Raw genomic sequence first — 21,082 nt, 5'->3', positions numbered from 1 at the left:
AAAGGAGATAGTTATTATGTGACTCTTAATTCCTTACCTACCAGAATGACATGAGTCACTACTGAACTCCAGAATTCAAAAATGTTTGATTTACCATGACTTGGCAGAACAGAGGGAGGGAGGGTGTTGAGAGGGACACAGTAAAATCAGGTGGATATTTACATATAACTGTAATACATCACATGCTTTACATATATACCTAGAGGCATTCAAAATACTTAACTGGCATGTTATCAGCGGTGATCCCTAAGCACAGACCCCCGGCAGCATGCCACATGTGGTACACCTGCTGAATGCAGCCCTGGATCTGGGACACGACCTACTTGGTTCAAAGAATCAAGCACACTCGTACCAAAGATTCTTGTTTGCTTGCTACTTTTCACTTTGAAATGTCTGGTATTCTATGAATGGGAACAGAGGTAGATGCAGTGTTCATGCAGACTAAGAGCTGATGAGGAGGGAGAAATCCTTAAAGTATTCCACATGTACGAATATGAAAGAAATAGTATGGCCACTGCCTTGAGCTATGTTCCCAAAGTTGGGGAACTAAAACAAGGTATATAATTGAATACAACTTCTGAGAGACAGACCACAAAACCATTGTGTAGATGGTATTTAATTTTCAAACTACGTGTATCAGGTAGGTACAAAAGACTATAAATAAATTATATTTACTTTCTGGAAACATAAAGGCAAGGCTGCTGGTGGTTAATGCTCATTTTAAAAAATGAACAATGAGTTTTTCACTCATGGAAGGGACTTGAATTTTCACTGGACTTCCAATTTTAGATATGGAAAATGGACACACTGTCCTGCCCCAGTGGGGTGATGAAAGTACAGTACTATACTAGGGTCTATTGGCTAATACAATGACTTTAAGAATGCCTGGTTTACAACTGGGAAACCCTGCCTTATTATGGTAAATAAATATTCAAACATAACAGAATTTAAACCAAAGAGAAATTATTCCAACTTTTCCATGCAACCAGGGTAGACACGCAGTCAAATCACCATTCTTCCCACTGTTATCTAGGACTGTTCCAGAAGGAAGCAAAATCACCTTTGCAGAATAAAAAGAACAAATTAAGTCAAATGTGACAATAGTGTTCTAAGGTTCCGCAAGGTGTAGATGAGAGCACTTATGAGCTGTTAGTAAAATTTGATTTGAGAACTACATAATGGAAATTTACCAACTGTTTGGACTATAAACCTTATAACGACTTTAACATCAAATTAACAGTGTACGTGGCAATAAGAGTGAACCTCACAGCTGTAACAGCAGGGCTATAGCAGAGATGGAATACGACAGTGGCTAAGCAGGGACTCTACAACCCAGAGGGGCTCTGGCTGACCTCAAACATCTGGTTCTGCCTTTAACTTTCCTTAATGTGTTCTGAGTACATTCAGGGGCTTCTGCACTGGAGCAGTGTAGGGCTGTTTATGCCCACGCTCTCCAAGTCCCATCCTATACGCCCAGCTCTCCTGGCTCACTCTATCTACTAGTACCAATGGGAAATGAGGGAAGCAGACTCTTTGGGGGTGACACATCATTTCTTGAAGTTGCAAATATGCTGACTCAGATGTTAGGTAAAATATCTACAATGTTTTCAAGGCAAGACTCGGTGTGTTATTCTGAGTCCCTGGCCACTGGCAAAGATCAAAGTAGGAGGAATTTCTAAGGGCTCAAAGCTTTGACCTATGAAGCAAGAGATATGGTCTGATGAAAACCAAGTAAGGTCAATGATATGTTACAGTAGGATGTGACAGTGGATTACTACCTAATATGTGACTAAAGATTTTAAAATATCCTTATGAATGTTTCCTTTCAGAAGAGAAATCAACCAGGTAGCAAGAATACTATAAAAAGCAATGTGCTGGGCTTCCCTGGTGACTCAGTGGTAAAGAATCCACCTGCCAATGCAGGAGACACGGGTCTGACCCCTGGACTGGGAAATCCCAAATGCCATGGAGCAACTAAGCCCGTGCTCCACCACTACTGGCCCTGTGCTCTAGAGCCCAGGAGCTGCCAACTGCTGAAGCCTGCGAGCCCTTGAGCCCGTGCTCCACAGCAAGAGAAGCCACTGCACTGAGGAGTCCAAGCACCCCCAACTAGAGAGTAGCCCCTGCTCGCTGCAACTAGAGGCAGGCCCACACAGCCACAAAGACACAACACAGCCATAAATAAATAAATAACTAAGTAAATTTAAAAAAGAGAGAGAGAGAGAGGTGTGTTTCAAGTCGGGGTGTTTTAAGCCTTTTCACCAAGCGTTTACTAAAGGCTCCTGAACTTGGTTAAGATGCCACACTGTGCTTTTAGCAGCAACAGGGAAAGAAAGGCTAGTGGGGACAAGAAGGGGGCACCATCTTGTACACATGCAGCTTCCCAGGATGTGTAAAAGTTGCCGTTAAGAGATAATTTTAACAATTATCATGCAAACAGTATCAGTACACTTAGAAGGAGGCAGAACACAGTCACAGGGCTCTATCTTGTGTTAGAAATAATGTACTTTACCAGATGATTTAGACACAAGGCTGCTTCACTTACCACTTCTGTTGATGTTTCTGCGTGTTCAGAAGTAACATGTTCTTGAAGAGATGTCTCCGTATAGCCCATTTTTCCACAATAGGGACAAGTAAAAGACTGTGGCTGCTCTACGGAGAAAGCTTCCCCACCATAGTACAAATCTGAAAGACAGAGTGGAACTGCATTGAGAAATAATTACCAATTTTTAAAAAATACAGAAAAATGTAGCTCAGTCATATCTGATGCTTTTGCAACCACACTGACTACAGCCCACCAGGCTCCTCTGCCCTTAGGATTCTCCCTGGGTTCAATCCCTGAGTCAGGAAGATCCCTTGGAAACGGAGATAGCAACCCACTCCAGTATTCTTGCCTAAAAAATCCCATGGACAGAGAAGCCTGACAGGCTACCGTCCATGGGATCACAAAGAGTCAGACATGATGACCACATACACCTATTTTTTTAGTGTATCACTTCATTACAAACATCTCATTATTTAACAGGAAACAAATACCTAATTTAAGAGGACAGGATCATTTCTGTGAGGAGAAAAAATGAAAGAAAGTGTTTATTATATGACAGATTTCTTCATTTTTTGGGAGATTTCGACTACCTTAAAAATACTTAAACCCATTACGTATCGACTGACCATTTATTATATGTATAAGACGTGCCAAGTGAATCTGGGGTAGGAGAAGATAAATGTACTTAAATATTTTAGTGGAGAATCTAATCACAGTAGGCAAGAAGATGAAATGAAAGGCATCCAGATGGAAAGAAAGAAGTAAAACTCTCTATTAGCAGATGACAGGATCCTGTATAGAGAAAATCCTAATGAATCCACTAAAAAACTAGCAGAACTCATAAATGAGCTCAGTGACATTACAGGATACAAGATCTATACCTGGGGAGAAGGGACTGGAAGACTAGGATTAATATACACGCTACTGTATATAAAATAGATAACTAATAAGGACCTACTGTATAGCACAGGGAACTCTACTCAATACTCTGTAATGACCTATATGGGAAAAGAATCTAAAAGAGTGAACATACGCATACGCATAACTGATTTACATCAATGTACACCTGAAACTAACACAACACTGTAAATCAACTATACTTTAATAAAAATAAAAACAAAACAAAGCAGCAGACACAGGAGAAGCTCTGAAAGCTGAGAAGTTACCTTTCCATACCAGGAAGAGAAGAGGTTCAGCGCTAAACCTCTAGAAACCGCTATCAAAGGAGAGGCAAAGATTTGGATTTATGTAACAACTTAACTCTGCAAAACAAAGTTACCCTTGTTTACCTCCTATAACTGGCCTTCTCCCCACCCAGCTTCCCCAAATCTTCTTTCGTCTTTAGCTAAAGATGGTATTTAAGATGAAGGCTTGGGCCATTTCAGGGAGTTACTGTTTTCCTGGGCATCACCCATGTATACAGAAGGCAGACATGTTACCAAACTTCTGTTAGTTTTTTTTTTTTTAACAAAAGATCTATGACAGAAACAAATTGTTTCTCTGTAACTTGGAGTGGCAATCCAAAAGAAAAAATTTTTTAAATTCCATTTACAGTTGCAAAAAGAATAAAACATTTAGAAATACATTTAACAGCAGAAGTGTAAAACTTATCCTTTGATAACTATAAACTTTCATTGAAAGAAACGAAAGATGACCTAAATAAACAGAAAGACATCCTGCATTACAGGGTAGCAGACTTACTACCAAACTGATCTACAGATACAAAACAATTCCTATCAAAATCCCAGTTGGTTTCTTTGCATAAATTTGACAAGCCGATTCTAAAATTCACAAAAAATTCAAGGAATTGACAATACCCACAGTAAGCCTGAAAATGAACAAAGTTGGAAGACTCATACTTTATGATTCCAAAGCTTACTATGTAACTGAGACACATTAGTATTGGCATGCAGACATACAAATCAAGGGAACAGACTCAGAGTCCAGAAATTAAAAGTGACATTTAGGGTCAATTGATTTTCTTTTCTAACAGCTTTACTGATATACTTTGACAAATAAAACTGTATATATTTATGGTATACAACAATGTTTTGACATATGTGTATACTGTGAAAAGATTACCACAATCAAGCTAATTAACATTTCTATCACCTCTTCACAGTTACCATTGTGTATGTATTTATACGTGTTGAGAAGATTTGAGATCTATCCTCTTCAAAAATTTCCAGTACACAATATTGTTAACTATGATCACCGTACAACAGCATATAACTATGATCCGTCTTCCAGCAACATCATAAGAGAAGACTCTACACATGGACATCACCAGGTGGTCAATACCGAAATCAAATTGATTATATTCTTTGCTGCCAAAGATGGAGAAGCTCTATACAGCTTCTTGTCAGCAAAAACAAGACGGGGAGCTGACTGTGGCTCAGATCATGAACTCCTTATTGCCAAATTCAGACTTAAATTGAAGAAAGTAGGGAAAACCACTAGATCACTTAGGTATGACCTAAATCAAATCCCTTACGATTATACACTGGAAGTGACGAATAGATTCAAGGGATTAGATCTGACAGACAGAGTGCCTTAAGAATTATGGACGGAAATTCATGACAGTGTACAAGAGGCAGTAATCAAGACCATTCCCTAGGAAAAAAAAATGCAAAAAGGCAAAATGGTTGTCTGAGGAGGCCTTACAAATAGCTGAGAAAAGAAGAGAAGCGAAAGGCAAAGGAGAAAAGGAAAGATATACCTATCTGATTGCAGAGTTCTAAAGAATAGCAAGGAGAGAAAGGAAAGCCTTCCTCAGTGATCAATGCAAAGAAATAGAGGAAAATAACAGAATGGGAAAGACTAGAGATCTCTTTAAGAAATTTAGAGATACCAAGGGAACATTTCATGCAAGTGAAAGTGAAGTTGCTCAGAGTGTCCGACTCTCTGCGACCCCATGGACTTTAGCCCACCAGGCTCCTCTGTCCATGGGATTTTCCAGGCAAGAATACTGGAGTGGGCTGCCATTTCCTTCCCCAGGAGATCTTCTCGACCCAGGGATTAAATCTGGGTCTCCTGCATTGTAGGCAGATGCTTACCATCTGAGCCACCAGGCACAATTAAGGACAGAAATGGTATGGATCTAACAAAAGCAGAAGATATTAAGAAGAGATGGTAAGAATACACAGAAGAATTATATTAAAAAGATCTTCATGATCCAGATAACCATAATGGTGTGATCAACACCTAGAGCCAGACATCCTGGAATGCGAAGTCAAGTGGGCCTTACGAAGCATCCCTACAAACAAAGCTAGTGGAGGTGATAGAATTCCAGTTGAGCCATTTTAAATCCTAAAAGATGATGCTATGAAAGTGCTGCACTCAATATGCCAGCAAATTTGGAAAACTCAGCAGTGGCCACAGGACTGGAAAAGGTCAGTTTTCATTTCAATCCCAAAGAAAGGCAATGCCAAAGAATGTTCAAACTACCTCACAATTGCACTCATCTCGCATGCTAGCAAAGTAACGCTCAAAATTCTCTAAGCCAGGATTCAACAATACGTGAACTGTGAACTTCCAGATGTTCAAGCTGGATTAGAAAAGGCAGAGGAACCAGAGATCAAATTGCCAACATCTGCTGGGTCATCGTAAAAGCAAGAGAGTTCCAGAAAAGCATCTACTTCTGCTTTATTGACTATGCCAAAGCCTTTGGCTGTGTGGATCACAACAAACTGTGGAAAATTCTTCAAGAGGTGGGAATACCAGACCACCTGACCTGCCTCCTGAGAAATCTGTATGCAGGTCAAGAAGTAACAGTTAGAACTGGACATGGAACAACAGACCAGTTCCAAATTGGGAAAGGAGTACATCAAGGGTGTATACTGTCACCTTGCTCATTCAACTTATATGCAGAGTGCATCATGCAAAATGCCAGGCTGGATGAAGCACAAGCTGGAATCAAGATTGCCGGGAGAAATGTCAATAACCTCAGATATGCAGATGACACCACCCTTATGACAGAAAGTGAAGAAGAACTAAAGAGCCTCTTGATGAAGCTGAAAGAGGAGAGTGAAAAAGTTGGCTTAAAACTCAACATTCAGACAACTAAAATCATGGCATCCAGTTCCATCATTTCATGGCAAATGGATGGGGGAAACAATGGAAACAGTGACAGACTTTATTTTCTTGGGCTCCAAAATCACTGCAGATAGTGACTGCAGTCATGAAATTAAAAGACACTTACTCCTTGGAAGAAAATCTAAGACCAACGTAGACAGCATATTAAAAAACAGAGACGTTACTTTGCCAACAAAGGTCCGTCTAGTCAAAGCTATGGTTTTTCCAGTAGTCATATATGGATGTGAGAGTTGGACTATAAAGAAAGCTGAGCACCGAAGAATTGATGCTTCTCAACTGTGGTATTGGAGAAAACTCTTGAGAGTCTCTTGGACTGAAAAGAGATCAAATCAGTCAATCCTAAAGGAAATGAGTCCTGAATATTCATTGGAAGGACTGATGCTGAAGCTGAAACTCCAATACTTTGGCCACCTGATGTGAAGAAGTGACTCAGTGGAAAAGACCGTGATGCTGGGAAAGATTAAAGGCGAGAGGAAAAGGTGACGACAGAGGATGAGATGGTTGGATGGCATCACTGACTCAGTGGACATGAGTTTGAGTAAGCTCCGGAAGTTGGTGATGGACAGGGAAGCCTGGTGTGCTGCAGTCCATGGGGTCGCAAATAGCTGGACACGACTGAGCGACTGAACTGAACTGATGATCACCATGCTATACATTAGATCTCCAGAACTTACTCATCTTGCATAACAAAACTTTGTACTCTTTGACTAACATCACCCCATTGTCCCCTTCGCTCTAGTCAGCTGTTCTGCAACAGGGATGCCAAGAGAATTCACTGGGGAGAGGATCTTCACAATAAATGACACTGGGACAACTGGATATTCACATGCGAGAGAATGAAGTTGGACCTCTACCTCATTCCACGCACAAAAATTCAATCAAAACGGATCAAAGATCTAAATGTCGATACTAAACTTATAAAACCTTAGAGGAAAACATATTTTTACAACATATTTTTACATCTTCATGATCTTGGATTAGGTGATGGTTTCCTATATATATGACATTAGAAGCACAACAAAGGAAAAAAACAGATAAACTTAACATTATCAAAATCAAAACTTATGTGCTTCAAAACATTTAATCAAGAAAGTGAAAAGACAACCCAAAGAAAGGGAGAAAATTTCTGCAAATCATTCACCTGTAAGGAACTTATATACAGAATACACAAAGAACTATGAAAACTCAATAATAAAAGACCTATTACCCAATTAAAAAATGGGCAAAGGATTGGAACAGACATCTCTCCAAAGCAGATATGTGGGTGGCTGACCAGCACTAGAAAAGACGGTCAGCATCATCACTGGCCATCAGAGAAATGCAAATCAAAACCACGAGACACTACCACTTCACATCCACTAAGATGTCTATAGTCAGACAGATAATAACAAGTGTTGACTAGGTAAGAAATTATAGCGTGAAACATTTAAAGGTTTTCTTATGCACTGACAGTGCCTTCTAATCAACTGTACAAATAATCTGCTTCCTGATAACTACAGCACGAAGATTTCTGTACTGTTAGCAAGAACAGTCAATTTAAACTTCACTCGTCCTTTACAGAGGCACTCTTTCATTTCACACTTTGCCAGCTCTATTTATTTGTGAATGGCTTTCATAAGCAAACTGTAAGAGAAAAAATTACTTAGAATAAAAAGTAAGATTTGTGTTATTTTTAATGAATTTGGAGCCTCATTATGCAATGGGGATAGTTTTAGAACATTTTGCCTTTACTTCCTCATACACGTACACAAAGTTCTAAATAATAATTCACTAAAATTTTAAATACGTACCAAAATCTACCCTTGTTAATATGCACTGCATTGGGTGGTCAGTTGTATGCCTTGTTGTTGTTGCACCACTTTCATAACAAGATGCACAAAGATCGTAATCGTAGCAAATTAAACACTTGTATCTGCGACCTCGAAAATTTCCTTTTAAACATGCATCACAGCTGACACCTATAAAAAAAGAAATATCATTAATTAGGAGCTGTAAAAGGCCACTCTTCATTTCATTTTTATAAATAAAAAGATGCACATATAACCCCAGATTTCTTTTCCAAAATGACTGAAAACAACAATGTAAAATCAGATATGAATTTCTGTTCCCTCAATTTACTCTTCTCATGGAAGTAACTTAAAATGTTTAACAAAATGTAAGAAAACTTTAAAAATGTTTTGATGAACTAGCAAGAGGGCAACAGTCAAGTGAAAGAGGAGTGAGTAGCTGGTCTCACTCAGGGGGTGGGCAACTACGTGGGAAAGTCTGGGCTTACGTGTTCACAGCACTGCAGGACAAAGCCCAGGTAGCAAAGACCTGCCAGGTCTGACATGGTGGGGTCTGAACAGGCAATTTCTCATAAAGGTGAGACCCTGATACACCCTCACTATACGTGTAAGCTAGCAATCCTTAGAGGATTACAAAACTTGCCCCCTGAAATCCCCTCTGCACAAAACACCACCACCACCACCCTGAAAAGTTATAACTATCAGTACAAACCAGTCCCGATTTCAAGTAAGTGAAAAATCCAAATTCAGACTTCCAAATGGTTCTCAGGTTAAGAATTTAGAGTAGTTCTAAATAAGCACTGGCACCAAGCATCGGACAGAAATAAAATTTCAAGGAATGACAGTTCATGCACAAAATACCAACAAAAACTTAGATACCACCAGAAAGAAGTTTGTAAGAACAAGCAGCAGAATCAGAATGGCAGAGTTGACAGCAGAACTGAATATAAAACACTAGCTCAAAACAATAAAAGAGGAGCTAAAAAAGAAGAGGCAACCAACATATTTGAAAATGAACCAAATATCTCGATATGCAAAATTTGAAACTTAATGGGCAGGTATAATAGCAAGAAAGCCTTTTATTTACATGTGATATGCCTGTTTATGTAGAAAACTCCTGCTAAATTATTAGAATTAAGTATTTTAAGCAAGGTAGCCAAACATAAACACCAATTTAATAAAATACTGATTGATTTTTCATTCCAAAAAGACAAGTATATTTTAGAACTGCCATCTGAGTTGACTTATATGAGGCATTCACGTGCTGTGTGCTAAGTTGCTTCTGTCCTGTCTGACTCTTTGCGACCCCATGGACTCTAGCACGCCAGGCTTCTCTGTTCATGGACTTCTCCAGGCAACAGTACTGGAGTGGGTTGCCATGTCCTCCTCCCATATGAAGTACCCAGATTAGTCAAATTCACAAGGAACAAAACAAGCCCCTCCCAAACCCAGGGCAGAACAGTGGTTAGCAGAGACTGGGTGGAAGGGGAGAGAAGGAGTACTGTTTAACGGGTTTCAGCTTGGGATAATGAAAAGATTCCAGAGATGGATAGTGGTGATAGTTGCACAACAATGTGAATGCATTAATTCCACTCACTGAACTGTATGCTAAAGGGTTAAAATGACAGATTTTATGTTGTGCATATTTTATCACAATAAACAAATTACATCATTTGTAGTAGTATTCCTGAAAAGTGCCTATGAATAAACCTAACCAATGATATGCAGCCCTTTATGAAATAAATTAGTAAAAATGTGTTCAAAGACACTAAATAGCTTTAAAAAAATAAAAACACCAGGTTCACTGACTAGAAGGTTCAACATAATAAAATATCAATTCTCCCCAAACTTATCGGTGGATTTAATACAATTCTAATAAAAAAAACAAACACAAAAGAATTTTTTGTGGAACATAATAAGCTGACTCAAATCTTTACACAATTTGCAAAGGGTCAAAAATAGCCAAGACATTCGTGAAGGGTAACAAGATGGAGGGATTTACTTAACACAGCTACAGTAATTTAGATAGTAGGATACTGACTTAGAGACAGACAAACTAACCAAAGCAACAGAACCGAAAGCCCCTAAACTGGTGCTCAGATGGTAAAGAATCTGCCTGCAATGCAGGAGACCCAGATTTGATCCCTGGGTAGGGAAAATCCCCTGGAGAAGGGAATGGCAATCCACTCCAGTATTCTTTAGGATTGACTGGTTGGATTTTCCCGAAGTCCAAGAGACTCTCAAGAGTCTTCTCCAACACCACAGTTCAAAAGCATTAATTCTTCGGCATTCAGCTTTCTTTATGGTCCAACTCTCACATCCATATATGACTACTGAAAAAACTACGCTTTGACTAGACGGACCTTTTTGTTGGCAAAGTAACGTCTCTGTTTTTTAATATGCTGTCTACGTTGGTCTTAGATTTTCTTCCAAGGAGTAAGTGTCTTTTAATTTCATGACTGCAGTCACTATCTGCAGTGATTTTGGAGCCCAAGAAAATAAAGTCTGTCACTGTTTCCATTGTTTCCCCCATCCATTTGCCATGAAATGATGGAACTGGATGCCATGATTTTAGTTGTCTGAATGTTGAGTTTTAAGCCAACTTTTTCACTCTCCTCTTTCAGCTTCATCAAGAGGCTCTTTAGTTCTTCTTCACTTTCTGTCATAAGGGTGGTGTCATCTGCATATCTGAGGTTATTGACATTTCTCCCGGCAATCTTGATTCCAGCTTGTGCTTCATCCAGCCTGGCATTTTGCATGATGCACTCTGCATATAAGTTGAATGAGCAAGGTGACAGTATACACCCTTGATGTACTCCTTTCCCAATTTGGAACTGGTCTGTTGTTCCATGTCCAGTTCTAACTGTTACTTCTTGACCTGCATACAGATTTCTCAGGAGGCAGGTCAGGTGGTCTGGTATTCCCACCTCTTGAAGAATTTTCCACAGTTTGTTGTGATCCACACAGCCAAAGGCTTTGGCATAGTCAATAAAGCAGAAGTAGATGCTTTTCTGGAACTCTCTTGCTTTTACGATGACCCAGCAGATGTTGGCAATTTGATCTCTGGTTCCTCTGCCTTTTCTAATCCAGCTTGAACATCTGGAAGTTCACAGTTCACGTATTGTTGAATCCTGGCTTAGAGAATTTTGAGCGTTACTTTGCTAGCATGCGAGATGAGTGCAATTGTGAGGTAGTTTGAACATTCTTTGGCATTGCCTTTCTTTGGGATTGAAATGAAAACTGACCTTTTCCAGTCCTGTGGCCATTGCGAGTTTTCCAAATTTGCTGGCATATTGAGTGCAGCACTTTCACAGCATCATCTTTTAGGATTTAAAATGGCTCAACTGGAATTCTATCACCTCCACTAGCTTTGTTTGTAGTGATGCTTCCTATGAACCAGTCAATCCTAAAGGTAATCAGTCTTGAATACTCATTGGAAGGACTGATGCTGAATCTGAAACTCCAATACTTTGGCCACCTGATGCGAAAGCTGACTGATTGGAAGAGACCATGATGCTGGGAAAGATTAAAGGTGGGAGGAGAAGGTGACAACAGAGGATGAGATGGTTGGATGGCACCACTGACTCAATGGACATGAGTTTGAGCAAGCTCCAGGAGTTGGTAATAGACAGGGAAGCCTGGTGTGCTGCAGTCTGTGGGGTCGCAAAGAGTTGGACATGACTGAGTGACTGAACTGAACTGAACCAGTATTCTTGCCTGGAAAATCCCATGGACAGAGGAGCCTGATGGGCTACAGTCCAAGGGGTTGCAGAGTTGGATGTGACTGAGTGACTAACACACAAACAGATGCACACATGTTGAAATGTGTGTCACGACAGTAAGGTCAATAGAGATCAGTAGGGAAAAGAGGGAGTAGACAGTAAATGGTACCAAGACAGGTGATCTCCTTGCCATATATGGGGACAATAGAGTTGGATCTCACCCACAGGCTCCACACACAGGTATCAATTCCAGATAGTTTAAAGACAAGTGTGAAAGGGAAGTGAGAAAAATCTCTGAAGACAATATAGGGGAATATTTTTATAAACTCAGAGTAGGAAACCATTTTCTTAACACACACACACACACACACACACACGGCCCAATAAGCTCAACCACATTAAAATTATGACTTTTCCTTCAGTTTTAATATCCTAGAGTGATGGAAAAGACAAGGCCCAGAATCTGGTGATAAATGCAACATACATGACAGACAAGAGTTAGGTATACAGGATACATTAAGGAACTCAAATATATCAGGAAGAAAATGACCAACATCCAATAGGAAAATGGGCAAACACTTCAATAGGCACTATAAAGAAGAGCAAACAAAATTGACCAATAGATACACGAAACGACGCTCAATCTCATTAGTCATCAAATAAGTGCAAATTAAAACACCATGAGCCATTATTTTACATCGACTGACTGTGCAAAATCCTAGAAGCCTCTTGATATCAAGTGCTAGTGAAGACAAGGAGCAACAGACAGGCCTCGATGCTACTGGTGGGGACATGTATCAGCAAAACCATTTTGCAAATTTTGTTCACATTCTAGTCAAGTTAAACATGTACAATTACTATGTCTCTGCAATTCAATTCAAATCAATTCTCTGGGGCATCTTTTGCCCAGGAGCATCAGAAGAATGTAAAAAAATTGTTACAGTGGTTTTTGTAATTGAATAAAAATGCTGTTAACAACCCAAAGGCCCATCAGACAGTCCTTTACGGAATGAATTAAAAGATAATGGGGACTTCCCTGGTGGTCCAGTGGCTAAGACTCCAGCCTCCCAATGCAGGGGATCTGGTTCATTCCTGGTCAGGGAACTAGATCTGGCATGTCCCAACTAAGATGCCTGCTTGCCACAAGGGAGATTCTGCGAGCTGTAAAGGAGACACAGTGCAGCCAAAATAAATATTTTAAAAAAAGAAAAAGAATAATGAATGACAGCCTAAAACAGTGGGTGAAGACAGGAATAAAATCAAACTAAGTTATAAAACAAGTTAGAAGATACATGCCATGGAGAAAAAGAAGTAAAAAAGGATAAACAGTGTGGACAAAGAAAGCTCACTGAAAGGATGATGAGCAAAAACATGGGACTACTGTAAAATTTGCCTATTCAAAGCAGCCTCCAAGCACAACGATGCACAACACTGAAGATACTGAAGAGGGTAAGTACCTATTTAGGTTTACAAATGAAAGTTTAATTTAACAGGATATAATAACTTGGTCAAATAAAATGTAGCCTGAACTAAGCTACACCTCTTTAGGGTGCCAGAAAGGTAAGCTCAGGTTTGAACACCAACTTTTTGGAGTGTCCCATCTAACACAAGGGCTTCCCAGGTGGCGCTAATAGTAAAGAACCCTTCTGTCTGTGCAGGAGACATAAGAGACATGATTTTGATTCCTGGGTTGGGAAGATCCCCTGGAGGAGGGCAAGTCTAGTATTCTTGCCTGGGAATCCCATGGACAGAGGACCTTGGCAGGCTACGGTCCATGGGGTCCCAAAGAGTTGGACATGACCAAAGGGAGTCAGCATGCATGCATATTGCATAGAGCAAATGAAACCTAACATTTTTTAAATCCAGGAGACCTCACTGCTATCATCTAGTGGTCCTACAGCCTTGGCTCTTAAGGTGATATTTTATTTGACAACATTTGAACTCTTGTTTCTATTATAACATGATACTTTTTCTATAGGAATTTTGGTTTTCAGCATTGTAAATATTTCTTATCAATATCACCAGAAGCAATTTCATTCTTCCTATCAAGGAACTCATCATTCTACATATGCCACATTATGTTCTGTTTCAGATTTCCTGAGCCTCCTGGGACCAGGTAGAACACTGTTATTAACCAAGGAACTGTGCATTGAAGAGCTGGCTTGTTTTCCCTGTTAGGAAAGCACCTGGGGTAGACCGGAAGGGAGCAAATTTTGCTAGTCTGTGTTATAAAGTGAATTCTGACAGATATACTTAAAAGAGATTCTGTTCTGAGAAATCTGGGGTTCTTTTCTAAGCTAAATGAGGTTCAGTCATCACAGGTGTGGGCAGAGGGAGATAGGATTGCTACTGAGAAACCGTAGCAAGCCTATGCATGCTTCCCTTCCATGCTTTTTAGAGACTCCGAGCTACTATCAGCCTGGCGTGCTGTAGTGCATGGGGTTGCAAAGAGGCAGACACGACTGAGCGACTGAACTGAACTGAACTGAGCTACTATCGAGAGAGGTGGTATGGAATCTTCTCTCAAGTCAGATACTGTCTAAAGCTTATGATGACAAATTAGAAGTGTTAAATTGGCAGAGCTATTACAATGAGAAGGAGTAGCAGGATATATGGAAAACTATATGTGAGAAAATATTTTTACTTCCCTGACTTCTTATTCATAGTACACTCATCACCAAAACACATCCCATATAGTATACTTGCCACCACGGATAATTATAGTTACTTTTACTTGTATAGTGAGAAACCCTGCTGAGAATTTACCTAACATAACGTTTAATAGTCTGAATGCAATACATATTTTTTGTTTAAAATAGTGATCTTGAATCACAAAAGTTGTTAAATGTCTTTCAGTGTTTAAGAAGTTAAAAAATATACTTTGGGGGGTGGGGGTGGGATGGGGCAGGAGGCTTGGAGGATCTTAGTTTCCCAACCAGTGATAGAACTCAGGCCCATGGCAATGAAATCACCAATTCCTAACCCTGGACTGCCAGGGAATTCCCAGAAAACATACATTTCAAAATGACTCAAAAATAGTAATTTTTAAAAAAAGAATTCCATTTCTATAATGGTGGTTTTTGTTTGTGTCTTGGGGGCGGTACTGAGTCTGCGTTGCTGAGCGGGCTTTAGTCGCAGCGCACGGGCTCTCCCTGCAGTGGCTCCTCTTGCTGCGGAGTACGGGTTCTACGTGCACAGGCTTTGGAGTCGCAGCACCAGGGCTCAGCAGTCGTGGCTCCCAGGCTCTAGAGCACAAGCGCAACAGTTGTGGCACACGGGCTTAGCTGCTCCACAGTGTGCGGGATCCTCCTGGATCAAGGACCGAACCCGTGTCTCCTGTGTTGGCAGGTGGATTCTTTACCACTGAGCCACCAGGGAAGCCTGAACCCCAGTTCCTTGAAGGGCTAATAGTTATTTAATGTTAAAAAGCTTAAGGCAACTGTGGACAGTGGTCCTACCACTCTCCAGGCAAGAATACTGCAGTGGGCTGCCATTTCCTTCTCCAGGGACTCCATACAATAGACACCCTGCAAACACTGAGTTAACCAAATAATAAAATATATAAGTCATCCTTGAATAATCTGGCCATAGCCATACTGTCATAAACAAACTCGGACAATTATTACTTTGTACAATGGAAACGAGCACAAGCTACATTTTTTAAAAAAAATTTTACTTTAAGTACAGCTGATTTACAATGTTGTATTAATCTCTGCTATACAGAAAAGTGATCCAGTTATACACATGCATAGTCTTTCCTATTCTTTTCCATGATGGTTTATCACAGGATATTTAATATAGTTCCCTGTGACGTACAGGAGGACCTTGTTGTTTATTCATCCTATATATAACGGTTTACAACTGCTAATCCCAAACTCCCAATCCTTCCTTTCCCCAAGCCCCTCCCCAATGGCAACTACAAATCTGTTCTCTGTATCTGTGAGTCTGTTTCTGTTTCATAGGTAAGTTCATCTGTGTCATATTTTAGATTCCACATATAAACGATATCATATTGTCTTTCTCTGACGTACTCCACTCAGTATGATAATCTCTAGGTCTATCCATGTTGCTGCAAATGACATTACTTCATTCTTTGTCGTGGCTGAGTAATATTCCATTTATGTACACACACACACACCCCATGTCTACACCTGCAAAAGCCACATCTTAAAGTTATGGTAGGATGTATGTGATTCCCCATCTGACCACATTCACCTAACAAGACAAAAAAAATGCTGGGAAATATAGGGGACTTCCCTATTGGTCCAGTGGTTAAGACTCCATGCTCCCAACGCAGAGTACACAAGTTTGATCACTGACTGGGGAACTAAGATCCCACATACTGCATTGCACAGCCAAAAAAAAAAAGCTGGGAAATATAGCTTAACCGCAATTTCAACACTGCCATGTGTGAAACTTACATAAAAACAATGGTGTATATTTGATGACCCCTACCTATAACCTATACATACATACATATACATATAGCTTAACCTCAGTTTCAACACTGCCAAACGTGAAACTTACATAAAAAGAATGGTGTATCTTTGATGACCCCTATCTATAAAAGGTGTATCTAAACACATTCATATCCTCAACACTTTTATATTTAGCAGTTCTATAAAATAAATACATAAAACTTATGAACTAAAATTAAAGGAAAGAATGCCTCTAGCGGGAACAGATGCTTAAAAAGCCACTGAAATAATAGTCTTCTCTTTTTTTAATTTTCTAAAATAAAGGCTTATTTATTTATATATATATAATATTACATGTACATTACACATACATTTATTTATCTTTTAAAAGAAAAACCTAGAGGTTGATATAGCTTTTCCTTAATAGAGAGGCAGTGTGAAGAGAAGGTTGATAAAGGGAAAGTTACCTGTCAAGATAAACAGTGAAAAGAACACAACAGGAAGAGACTCTACCCCTAATCTGAAGCCCTGGGATTATTCAGCATTTGTCACTGACAAGCTATCCTGACTGTCAGATGCCATGCAATTTGGAGTGAAGGTCTTTCTTTTACTCCAGTCAATTGTCTCTTCAGGGCCTATGGATGTTTAAATAAGTGTGACTTTTAAAAAACAAATGTGTGTGTGTGTGTGTGTGTTATATGTTATATTCCCAAAGAGGTTCTTTGCATTTAGATGGTCGAAAAATCGTGCAATCTTTTGAAGAGGTTCTCAGGTGAACACAGAAGCAAATAAAGAAATGAACTATGGTAACTCAGTGAAAGGCAGGAGCAGTCAGAATTAAAGACAATGATCAAGGAATATTACTAGAAATAAAACCAATGGAACCTAAGACAAATTTTATAATGCTTCCCAAGCTGGAAGCCTAGTTCAGGAGTAGAAAGCTTTCCCCCTTCTATTAAAGACGTACAGGGGGAAATACACTCAATTGTGCATTGCAAAGGTAAGGTAACTCTAGGAATTCATTTCTTTTTGAAGAAAAAGACACAAAAAAACCCCTACTTATTTTTAGACTTAGGAACAGAATCTTCCCCTGCCAATTAAATACACACATAACTTTATACATGTTTATTAAAAAAAAAAAAAAACTATGCCATATGACAAAGGGAAACTCAAAAGGAGAGAAATTGGGTAGAGAGACCCATACAAATATACCCTTCAAGAAAAGACCTATAGTTAAAGGAATTCAAGGGGCAGAGAAATGAGAAAAACAGTACACAGCAGGGGAGGGTACGATTCAAAAGAAAGAGGCCTGGGTGCTGGAGGGGAACTTTAGGAAAGAGGAAAACATGGAACAGTTTGGTAAATAGATTGTGCAGTGTGTTCTTCACACTTAGCAGACTTGTTTGAAACTGTGAAATGGCTGGGCATTTAAAACAACCTTTTCTGTACTGGGATTTAGCTTTCTTTTACTTTATTGTTTTCAAGTGGAATTCCATGAGTGTGGTGACATGTCACAACAAGGAGCATCCATCTATCCTTCCATTATGTATAAGACACAAGACACAGCAGCGAGTAAAGGCCTGTGCCACAGAGAGCTAACACCCCAGTGGTACTGGCAGCAACTTCCATCATTACTTCTTGTAGCGCAGAGAACTTTCTTCTTCACTGCATTAACTTTCACATCAAAGTCATGAGGTAGCTGGAAAATATGATAAAACTTCTTTCATGGTTATGGATGATTCAAAGCTAGTTCATATCTGCCCAACAAACTGGACAGAAAGGCAGGGGCCGGACATTGTATTTAAGGCATTCCTTCCTTATGCATTCTGTCAAAGAGGGAAGTTTAATTCATTTCTAAAGTTTTTAGTGTAGCAGAATTTGCTCCATTTTGGGACAACTGGACGTTTTGCTTAGTTTTAAAGACCTGTTCCATGCTCTTATTTCATAGAAATGCAATACTGGCCTGGGAACAGAAACCCATCTTAGTAACAATGAACTTGCTCATGAGCAAGCTTAGTAAGGAATAGTCTTTCAGAACCCCTTATCTGGAAATAGAGAAGCTTCAATCTACTATTATACTCAGCCATGATTAGAGCTATTTTCTGACTCACATAAAATGAAGGAAGAAGAGGTGTGTAAGGAATGCCTGGGACAAAGTAGGAATTCAGTGGGTATCTGCTGAGTGAATGAAGTGGATGAAAAGAAAAAGGGACATTCTCCCAGAGTAATTAGATAAGAGCTCAAAAGAGAGAAGGGAAACAGGGATTAATGTGTGTCCATAATAGACTTCTTGATATAAGAATGACTCAATGATGAAAGTAGGGGGGAAAAAGAAGGGACTGAACAACAGGTACTTGTTTCCCGTAGGAGAAAAGAAAATTAAGTCAGTGAAAATGCTGTGCCAAATACTTCTAGGCATGAGCCCCCATTCGGCAGCATCAGCCCAGAAGACTTGGCTGTCAGCCATATAAGAGACGTGGTTGTTCTTGAGAAACACATTTTTCTTTTTTTTCATTAATTTTTATTAGTTGGAGGCTAATTACTTTACAATATTGTAGTGGTTTTTGTCATACATTGACATGAATCAGCCATGGATTTACATCTCATCAGCCACAATTTTGTGTTGACAATTTCACATGTAAAAGCTGAAAATAAAACCTCCAGTAGTTTGGAATATGTGTGCATCTCCATTTAAGTTGCTTGAAACAATGCACACTAATCAGAATCACTGCCCTGTTTTTTTTTAAAAATTTATTTTAATTGAAGGCTAATTACTTTACAATATTGTAGTGGTTTTTGCCATACATTGTATATGAATCAGCCATGGGTTTACATGTGTTTCCCATCCTGAACTCCCCTCCCACATCCCTGCCCATCAAAGACCCTCCAGGAAGGCCTATGTGGCAAGGCAGAGAGCTCCAGCCCTCTCAAAAGACAAGTGCCCTTGGAGAGGGTGTTGACTTTTATGAAAATGTCTAGTGATCACACAAGCATTTTGCACATCGCTTCAGTCGTATCCAACTCTTTACGACCCTATGGACTGTAGCCCATCAAGCTTCTCTATCCATGGGATTCTCCAGGCAAGAATACGGAGTGGGTTGCCATGCCCTCCTCCAGGGGATCTTCCCAACCCAGAGATCAAACCCGAGTCTCTTACGTCTTCTTTATTTGCAGGTGGGTTCTTTACCACTAGCACCACCTATAAAAAATATATTACGTTTCAAACCGGTTGGGGCCGGTCTGTAAAATTAAACCCTTAAAACAGGTATAAAATGCCATTGGAGACTCTTCCTCAGATCATCTCCACACAGCTTTGATCTTTCACTAACCAATTAGTGTTTAACTGAACTTGATGCCCCAGGCACCTGCGAAGGGCTTGTCACTGAACTGTTGTTCTTTTACATGTGAATAAACTGTGGTCCACAAGCACTAAGTGACCTGCTCCAAAGGCAAACAGTCATAAAGTGACAAACAGAGCCTCTGATAACAGTAAATCTGTTATTTGTGAGTCTGTTTCAGAAGTAGATGTCTTCAGAACTTTTTATTTACTATGGCACAGAGATACACATTTAATATCATGTTTATTGTTCTTCTCTTAATTCTTTATTTTCTAAGACAGCTTAATTCTACCAATCATATAACTTCTCTAAAATGAAATTCTGAGCTTGAGGAATTACTTTCAAGGCAGGCGTTAATAGATATTTGCTTATTTATTTCCAGAGGTTGATAATCAGTCAAACACAGTTCTACCTGAAGTCACTAATTTATAAGTTCTTATTCTAGAGTACTATTCTCTTAACTTTTTGAAAATCCATGTCGTATACTGGTAAATATTTAAAAACATTACTATCTCCTTTGTTTAAAATTTCAGTAAGCAAGAAACATATCTGGCCTCCCTCTTTCAAATCACAGCATATCATCAATATGATTCTCAAATATATATTTTAATTTTGTTTTTGTCAAATGTATAAGGAATACACATACATACATCTTCAGACAAGGGAATTAACAGCCTATCACACATGACATAATTGCATGACGAAATTCTAGAACATTGTGCTCCAACAAATTGCTATTATCACCTGTAAGTCCCTACAAAAACAGGTCGTAAAAGGATACATACCACATGGAAGCACTTAGTAAGTTTTAAACTACACAACACAACGCTCTATAGTTAGAGTGAATGGACACATACGCATGTAGAAAGCAGGCTGAAACCTGGAAGGAAAGGATACACACCAACTCCCAAGAAACAAGGACCTCTGGGAGGTAGGGAGAAAAAGAAAAGAAGCAGAATGGAATCAAGAAAGGGTACAAAGTGGCAGCTGTCCGCACCAGCACTTTCTATATGTTTTCAATGTTTCATTAAGGAAAAAAAAAACCCAAAACCTAATACAGACAAAACTCTGCCATCCCATCTCAACTTGTACAGGAGCATGGAAGGTGTCAGGATGGTTGGTTTTACACTGAGGTATATAAATGGGTAAAACAGTTGACCCAGCGCAATTACAGAAT

The 21,082-nt window shown here is 39.4% G+C and overlaps 1 protein-coding gene across 1 annotated transcript in view; it reads right to left on the bottom strand.

Annotated features, from left to right (window-relative positions):
* KCMF1 (potassium channel modulatory factor 1) overlaps positions 1 to 21,082 on the bottom strand; it is an 80,174-nt gene that overhangs the window by 25,092 nt on the left and 34,000 nt on the right. Inside the window, exons 2-3 of the mRNA XM_043468692.1 lie at positions 8,431 to 8,598; positions 2,546 to 2,685 (exon numbers count right to left, since the gene is read on the bottom strand). Coding sequence (XP_043324627.1) covers positions 2,546 to 2,685; positions 8,431 to 8,598 — 308 coding nt within the window. The remainder of the gene's footprint in view (positions 1 to 2,545; positions 2,686 to 8,430; positions 8,599 to 21,082) is intronic.

This window comes from Cervus canadensis, chromosome 5 (assembly GCF_019320065.1).
Source record: "Cervus canadensis isolate Bull #8, Minnesota chromosome 5, ASM1932006v1, whole genome shotgun sequence".
NCBI lineage: Eukaryota > Metazoa > Chordata > Mammalia > Artiodactyla > Cervidae > Cervus > Cervus canadensis.
The sequence above is the reverse complement of the archived record's forward strand: the minus strand, read 5'-3'. Positions and strand labels throughout refer to the sequence as shown.